Source organism: Centruroides sculpturatus, unplaced genomic scaffold, assembly GCF_000671375.1.
Source record: "Centruroides sculpturatus isolate CEXI.00-Female unplaced genomic scaffold, Cexi_2.0 scaffold1590, whole genome shotgun sequence".
NCBI classification, from domain to species: Eukaryota; Metazoa; Arthropoda; class Arachnida; order Scorpiones; family Buthidae; genus Centruroides; species Centruroides sculpturatus.
In genome coordinates, this window is record NW_019385679.1 from 1 (window position 1) to 8,782 (window position 8,782).

Sequence of the window (8,782 nt, forward strand, 5' to 3'; positions counted from 1 at the left end):
ATATATATTTATATTTTTTAATTAGTTAATAACAATAGTAATTAAAGTAAGTTTAAATTTAATTCAAAGAAATTAGTTATTAGTTTAATGTTCAGGTGATTTTTTTTGTAAAAGGATATAAAGAAGTTTATTTAATAACACATTTTGATTATTTTGGTCCCTTCTTGGAAATTTTTGAGTGGCTTGTATACAGTAAAACCTTCATAAACTGGAATCACACACTATAAAATATTTTTTCCAAATATTTTGGTGTATTTGTTTTGAACATGATTTTTTCTTAACATAGAAAATCACTCTGTTCCAAAGAATTTTTTCCATTTAGGTAGATTTTTGTTTTATTTGGATTCCATTTTGGACAGGTTTTACAGTATATATATTTAAATTTAATTGAATTGTTAAATGAGATATTGTATTTGAAACTGAAGAGCAACTAGAGGTCAGATAGCATAATTAATAATATACCTGTGTGGTTTGCAGGGGGTTGCCAGTAATCCAGCATTTTGATTTTGTTTATTCATGTATAATAAGATGTTATTACAGTAAATCCTGTTTATAATGGAACTTCAAGAGACTGAACAACTCTTCTGTAGTAGACAGGTTTCCACTATATACAGGTTACCTACTATAGGTATTCCTTGATTAATGTGACTAATGAAACTTTGATGTACATGGTAATATTGAGAAATTTATTAATCAAATACAGTGGTACCTCAGTACTTGACCGAACAATCATCACCTGCTAGAACAAATTTTCGTTTAATAAGAAATATTTTTATTTTAACTAATTTTTTCATTCATCTATAAAAAAGTTCTCTAAGATAAAAACGAGTAACCAATTTAAAAATAAAATAAAATCTTACAGCTGTCTACCTTTGTCAGACAAAATTATACTCAATTTCAGTTTGTTTTTTTTCATAAGTGACAAAAAAAACAAACTGCTTATGAAACACAATTATCAGCATGTTTTACTACCATTTCAAGTGAATGAAGTGTTTCAACAATACGTGTCTGTGACGCACTAAGATTTGGTGCAAATTCATGAGTTGTTATTCAACAATCTTTAACAACTTCCCACAATTTCTCTTCAACAGCTTTTGGGGACTCATGCATTTTATATCCTTTAGTTCAAAATTTCCGGAATGATACTTTCAAAACCACATTTGACACATTCATCTTCTCCATATACAGTACGAGTATTTTTTACTGTTTTTTATAGCATGATATCCTTTAAGAAACTTAAAAAACATGCATAATATGCCCAATGTGCATTTTATCCGCAGACATTTTGACTTGATTTTATTCAAATGAAATGTGATGTAAAAAAGTTTAAAATAAGATTCAAACCAAAGAATACAATCTCACATCAGGAATAACGTGTTAAATTTTTATATGTAAAAACAGCTGTTAATAAAAATACTTTGTTTAAATCTCAATAAAATTACTGTAGTACAGTAGTCATATTTTGCTATTCTGAATTGCTGTGTATCTTTTGACTTTTTTAATGATTTTTACATTCTAGGCTTGTAAACTTCTTGTTAAATTTGTGTTAAATTGGATAAAGACATTGATTTTTCTGTTATACGGCCCAATTTTCCTTTCCATTTTCGCATTGGACAGGTTCCATTATATACAGGTTAACTTACATTACTTTTTGCAAAAAATACACTGGTGGAAATTGAAAGTGTTACACCCACCCAATATTGTCGAAGACATATGAAATTGGGAAAAAGAATCTCTTTTTGAAGGATATTGAATGATCAAAAATTAAATGAAGTACATACAGTGGTATGGAAATTATGGAGACATTTGTTATGCAAAATTGCTATAGTGTTTAGTTTATAATTTGTGAACTGTGTTATGGAACATGACTTTTTTTGGTCCACATGTTGTTGGTGACCAGCTATGCCATATCGACGAGTGAGAACTCCATACACCCAAATATCTGACTTTGAAAGAGGTCAGATAATTGGCATGTCAGAAATGGGAGTATCATATCGTGAAATTGCCTGAAGTACTGGCCATAGTGCAATGTCAGTACAAAGAGTGATCACATGGTGGATGCAGGAAGGGTCCAGTACTCACAGACCTGGCACAGGTCCACACAGAAGGATGATGCCACATGTAGACCACCATATTTTGCGGATGGCAGTTGCTGACAGATGTGCGATGGCAGCACAGATCCGAGCAGTAGTTACTGCCATAATCACCCCATGGACAATTGTAAACCGGTTGCTTGATGCTGGGCTGAGATTGCGGACCCCCATGCAATGTGTTCCCTTAACCAGATTTCATCGCCAACAACGGCTAACGTGGTGTGCTGCTAGACGTAATTGGACACATGAATAGCATACAGTTGTGTTTAGTGATGAATCCTGATTCTGTTTAGACCAATGTGATAGTTGGCAACATGTCTGCCGGCATGCTGGAGAAAGAGCCCACTCTGCTGTGATTTCAGAATGCCACTCAGGTCCAACTCCTGGTCTCATGGTTTGGGGGGCAATCAGTTACAACAGCAGGACTGAGTTGGTGGTTGTTGAAGGCACAATGATCACCTGCCAGTATGTGGACAGGGTGATCATCCAGTAGTCATACCTTTCATGAACACTACCCAAAGCGGTATCTTCCAACAAAATAATGCCCATCCTCATGGTGCTGACATCACATGACAGGCCTTGCAAAGTGTTGCAATCATGGATTGGCCCGCCCAGTCTCCAGATTTATCTCTATAGAGCATTTCTGGGATGCCATGGATAGATGGATTACGTCTCATAGCCATCCAGCGCGCACTGTATAACAACTGATTGCACAAGTTGTGCAGGCATGGAGAGATATAACCCAACAAGACATTCAAGCACTTATTGTTTCAATGCCTGCAAGGATCCAAGAGTATATCCATGCTCAAGGTGGCCATACCTCTTACAGAAACATGTACCAAACAGCAATAAAACTTCGTGTAATTCATTTCATTTTGTGTTCATTTCTTCTGCGTATGCCCCTGTACATGTTTACCAAGTTTCATGAATTTCTATCAATTCCATCTAGGTGTAACACTTTCAATTTCTGCCAGTGTATAAGGGATCAAAGAAATTTTCCATTAATGACATGTTTTCGCTCTATACAGGTCCTGTTATAGACAGGTTTGACTGTACTCGCATTTAAATAAAATAGAGAAAAAAAGATTTTTATTAATATTCAAAATAATCAGTTTAATTAACTAATATAATTTTTATTCCACATTAATTTCAAATAAAGCTGAATCCCTTAATGTTCTATATTATAAAATTTGATATTTGTTTTTTATTAATCAACATTGCAGGTCATCTTTTGTTTGAGATGGCTGCTGGTTATGAACTCAATACTCCTTATCCAAAAGAAAAGAATTACAGGGATTTAAATCATTGTCCACGGATTATTAAAGTAAGAATTATTTTAATAAATTGATACTATCTCTAAACCCATAATAAACTAATCAAGATAATTTTGTAAAGAATTTTTTAATATTTTCTGATATCTGTGATTCCATTATTACAACTGATGTCAGAAATTATTGCAATTCTTAATTTTAATATCACTTAGAAGAAACACTAAAATATTAATATACTTTTTATAATTGTTGGAAGTTTTTAACATTTTGCATATTGAATTGGATGAGAGCCTCAAGATAAAATTGACCATGCTCCCACACTCCCACACTGTAAGAAAAAGGAAGAAATGTGAAGACACTTTAAATTTATTTTAGTGTTTTTTTCTGATTTTTTTTTTTATTTCTATGTCTAAATATCTTGTTAATTGTTTATTAAAGGATCATTTTCAAAAAATTAAACATTGTAATTTTTCAAAAATTTCTGATAAATACTTTTCTAGCGATGTCAGTAGTAACAAGTAATTAAAAGAAATATGTGAATGTTTATACTTATTACAATTATTACAAAATTTTTTTAAAAGAATAAAATGCAAGAAAAAAGAATAAATGTTTTTAATTATCTCATTTTTCATATTACTCTTTAAATGAAATAGCTAACAAATAAGTTAATTGGCCTAAATTTATAAAAGTCAAAATAATTTAATCTTTCTTAATGTAGCAGATTAATCTCAAAAACATTAGTAGTTAATTTAAAAAAAAAGTAAAAATAGAATAAAATAATAAATTTGTCTTTTTCTCTAAATTAAAGAGTAAAAAATTTATAAACAAAGTTCTTTTAAAACAATAATGATTGTTTTTTCAGGTCTTAAAATTTATTTTTAGACAAGAAGGTATTCATTATCCTCTTATACAAGAAGTAAGTTCTTCATTCATTACTTTTATATATAAGAGGCATGTCATTCCAAAGTGCATTGCATCCACATTAATACTTTATTGAATATGAAAAATGAATACAAAGCTGTAAACTCGACAATGCTAATATTGATTTAAAAACTAACGTGTAGCATAAGCCTGTTTTTGAATGATGAAAATGTTTTATTACAATAGTTTCTTTTTACACTAGAAATTTTCCTTTATAAAAATTTTTCAAAGTGGATAAGATGCAGTTTGGAATGACGAGCTCATTAAGGTTGATGACTTTCTGCTATAGGACAATGCATGGACATTTATAATAAAGTAGTTTGTTATAAATATTTGTTGATTAACAGAAATTAATTATATATGCCTGTAATTATAAAATATTTAAATACTCAATGTTAAAATTATTGTCAATTGTTGTCCAATATCAGCTTAGTCAACTCTTTAAATTTTATTTTCTTGTTCTGATTAATAATAGTGTCTTTCTCTTTCTATTACACTAGTGCAGGGATTGCAAACTGGTGGCCCATTAAGACTTCATATCTGTCCTGCAGCCTTGATGATTTCTTATCTAAAAATAAATGTTTCTAACATCTTGCAGGGATTAAAACAAAAAAAATTCAAACATTTAACTGTATATGTAAGCTGTAAAGGACTGGCCGCAAAAGGTCGTTTCTTAGAACTCTTTTTTAAATTACAGTATGCTTTGGTTTATCGAATAATATTGAACTCTATTTGACTGGCCCTTTGCTGCATTTGAGTTTGAGTCCCCTACATTAGTAATTAATAAAGATGAAACTACTACTATTTAGCATAAGAAAATAAAATATTGAAATGTCATCTGCTGGTAATATTTCAGTGATAATGAAGTAAAACTGTCAGAGTATTACAGGAACACCATCATATATATGGTTTGTTGTTAAGCAGTGCGTACTATTTATATATATTTATAACTTAGCATATTTTAAAATGAAGTTCATAATTTGCCCTTATAGGTAAAATGCACCTAAATTAAAGTCCTGCAAAAATATCAATAGAAATGATGGAAAATTAAATATATAGTAACATAAAACAAATGTCTTAGTGAAAAAATATTTATTATAGTTAGGTTAAGAATAAATTTTAAAAATGTTTGTTTCTTGTTGTCATTCTCTAAAATATGGTCAATAAATTAAACTCGGAAGAAAACTACAAGGTGTGGCTAGAAAATAACGAGACTGAAGCTGGTACTTTAAATCTTAAGTAGTATACTCACTTTAGTTGTGTTTCCTTTCAATGTATGATCCTTCTGTTTCCACACAGTGCTGCATTCATAACTTCCATTGATCATAACAGTGCTGCAGGTCATCATCTGTAAGGCTATGCAGAAGCTCCGTCATTTTTTCTTGACAGCAGAAATGAAATCAAAATTGTGTCCCTTCTGAGCAGATTTGGACTTTAGGGAAAAGGTAAAAGTCACATGGAGCTAGGCAGGCGAGTACAGTGGGTGTTTAAGTAGTGTGACTCCCTTGGCCAAAAACTGTTTCACGACCGAGCAGGATGAACTGGTACATTGTCCTGACAGAGGATGAAACTATTTGCCACAAGTGTTGCCACTTTCTTCTGACTCTTTCCTGCAAAGATTCCAGAACTTCTTTATAGTAGTATTGGTTTACAATTTGTTCCACTTTTTGTACATTTCCCTCAGCTTTTGATGTGCTGGGCTGTCCAGAACATTCATTGTCTTTCACATAATCTTCTGTGCCATTCAAACTCACATGCACAACAAAATACATGTGTTTCCATATGCTTCACATAGCAGGTGCAAAGATTCAGTGGCAGTTTTTCAATTTTACCAAAAATTTCAGGTTGATACACTGCTCCTCTTTCAAGCTGGTAATTTTTCCGATGCATGCTAACAACACATCCACTCGTAGCAGGCACTCAAAGCAATCTAATAGTAGTAGCAAGTTGAAACTTACTGTGCTTGTTCTAACTTGTTCAAGGTTGTTTACTCACCCACTCACTCACTCAGCTCCACATGCCACCATTGTGCAGGTGATCACAGTCTTGTTATTTTCTAGCCATACCATGTATATATTGTTTTTAATGATTAATATTTAGAGTGATTTTAAAACTAACTATATCAGTCTTCACTGATATAGACACAAAAAACTTCTTTAAAATAAAGATAATGAAAACTTGATGTTGCCCAGCTGCATATAAATAGACAAGATAGTGTAGTAAAATGATAGAAATTATAACATAACATGTGGCAACAACTGAAATCAAATCTGCTTTTAATCTGTTCTTATGTACCAGTTTGAACCAGTTATTTGCTTAATTTTATAATATTTTCTTCAGTGTCAAACCCTTCAAAACGAGAAAAAAATAATGTAAAAATATTTATACATTATCACATCTGCTCTAAACATTAATAGTTAGTAATTATTGACATAATATTTATAAATTTTAAATACTCTTGTGGGATGGAAAATCCAGAATTAATTGAAATTACAATGAGAATTTAAAAAAAAAAAAAAACTCAATATTTTTCTTCCATTTTCTTATTCCATTTTCTATTTCCAGATATCTCGGTTAGAATTTTTTAGACATATTGATTTGAGAGAACTTCGTTCACATTCTTTTCCAGTAAGTTAAATATTTAATTATAAAAACTCATTCTATTAAATTATAATTAAATTTTTACTAATTAAGTAACAGTTTACAAATAATTCAGTTATAAAATTTATTATTTCTTCTGCATACTTTCAGGCGAATCTAAGCATTTCTGCACATACACTACTCAGAGATGTTCGTTATTATCAAAAATATCACATTAGGTAAGTGTCTTATTTTTGAATTTAAAATTTCATATTTACAATCAGACTGATGGAATTATTGATTAAAATCAGAACTTCACCATTTTCTACACTATCACCGACCGAAAGAAGTTCTAATAATTATTTAAATTTAGGGGATAGGTATGTACGGCATGTTCCCCCTTAATTGTTTCTGAAATATAAAAAAAATATATTGATATCTTTTCTTAATTATTTACAGGCATCTGGACTGCACTCAATGGAGAACAGTTAGTCCATATCATAAAACTTCGGACTCTCGCACATTCTACGTTGTGTAATTTTGATAATTCCATAGTTAAAAATTCTTATTATAATTTCAGTTATATTCTATAATAACTGATTTTCCAAAAAAAAAAGACTTAAAAAAATAAAAATAAAGCACTAAAGATTTGTATTGTGTAAAAGATAGGGTAGTACAATTTTGATACAATTACTTACAAGGCAATGGGATTAAATGGGGTGTTAAAGCTGTTGCCGATCGGTTTATGGTGAATAATAATTGACAACTTGAAAACTAATCCTTTCAGAACCAGATATTTTTACCAATACGATATTTACGATATGTATGTTTTCATGTTATTTAGAGAAAATATTATTTTTATAACATGCTCATATATATATGTAATATAATATATTAAATTACTAATGTTATGTACATATTTTTTTTTTATTATTACAGAAATTCTATTCCTTTTATAATTGAGGTAAATCAAGAAATATTGTTAAAATTAACTGATTTTTATGAATCTTTTCCTCAAAGAATTAATATGAGTACAATATACCTGTAGGGATCTAACATGCTATTAATGCTCATGTTCACAATCAATTAGAATCAAGAATTAGAAGTTAACCCAATAAGTATTCTTGTACTAAAAGCAAACTTCTAACTCTAACTTTTGATTGTTGGTTATGAATTAAAGTGGAATGTTTTAAATTTCACTTTAAATATAGGTTAAATCCTTCATATCATACCTGCATTTAATCTTTGAGGCAAAAATTCATGAGGATTAGTGACATTGTTTTACTTCTATTTACTATTAAATTATGCAGCTTTGTATTTACTAAACAAAGTATTTTGCCTATTATTTATTACAATAAAATTTGCTCTATTTTATTTTAGTGACTAGTTAGTCACTAAACATTTATTTATTTTTCTTGACAGTTTCCTTTCAAATACGAATTTATAGGCCTTGTTTAATTCAAGGTAGTTATATAACATTCTTTCTGGTATAATAGCATTCCATTAAATACTAATAAGTATACAGTTCTAGTTTGAATTTGCCTATTAATGCCAGCTTTCTATATACATTATATTACATTATTTCTGATCATCATCTATGTCAATGTATAAAATAACAGGCTCTGAAATATTTTCTTATTGTTTATTATAAAATATACATATTTCTATATACAACAGATGCCTACTTTGCAATTTATACTAGTCTTAATTAAAATAGAAAATTTTTTGCTTTTAAGTTATATTTACTAATGTCAAACTGAAAATGTATGAGAAATATGGGACTTTGTTTATTGATAGTTTTATAGGAACAATTAGGTCTTAGTAGTCCCAGCTTTTTGCATTTATACTTGTGTTACATTTAGTATATTATATGTTAATATGTCATTAAGTATTATTTTACATTATCAAATTATCAAA

At 29.8% G+C, this 8,782-nt stretch overlaps 1 protein-coding gene across 1 annotated transcript; it reads left to right on the top strand.

The window, feature by feature from the left end:
* Positions 1-2,643: 2,643 nt before the first annotated feature.
* Positions 2,644-7,936, top strand: LOC111641140 (slowpoke-binding protein-like). Its single transcript, XM_023387262.1, has 6 exons — positions 2,644-3,417; positions 4,227-4,280; positions 6,851-6,913; positions 7,037-7,104; positions 7,177-7,245; positions 7,325-7,936. Exons 1-6 carry the CDS (start codon positions 3,265-3,267, stop codon positions 7,401-7,403), a joined length of 486 nt encoding a protein of 161 aa, XP_023243030.1. The 5' UTR covers positions 2,644-3,264; the 3' UTR covers positions 7,404-7,936.
* The last annotated feature ends 846 nt before the right edge of the window (positions 7,937-8,782 follow it).

Coding starts and splice junctions, on each gene's coding strand:
- LOC111641140 (XM_023387262.1), top strand. CDS start 3,265: ATGTTCTATATTATAAAATTTGATATTTGTTTTTTATTAATCAACATT. Junction 3,418..4,226: donor ATTGTCCACGGATTATTAAA/GTAAGAATTATT, acceptor TTGTTTTTTCAG/GTCTTAAAATTTATTTTTAG. Junction 4,281..6,850: donor ATTATCCTCTTATACAAGAA/GTAAGTTCTTCA, acceptor TTCTATTTCCAG/ATATCTCGGTTAGAATTTTT.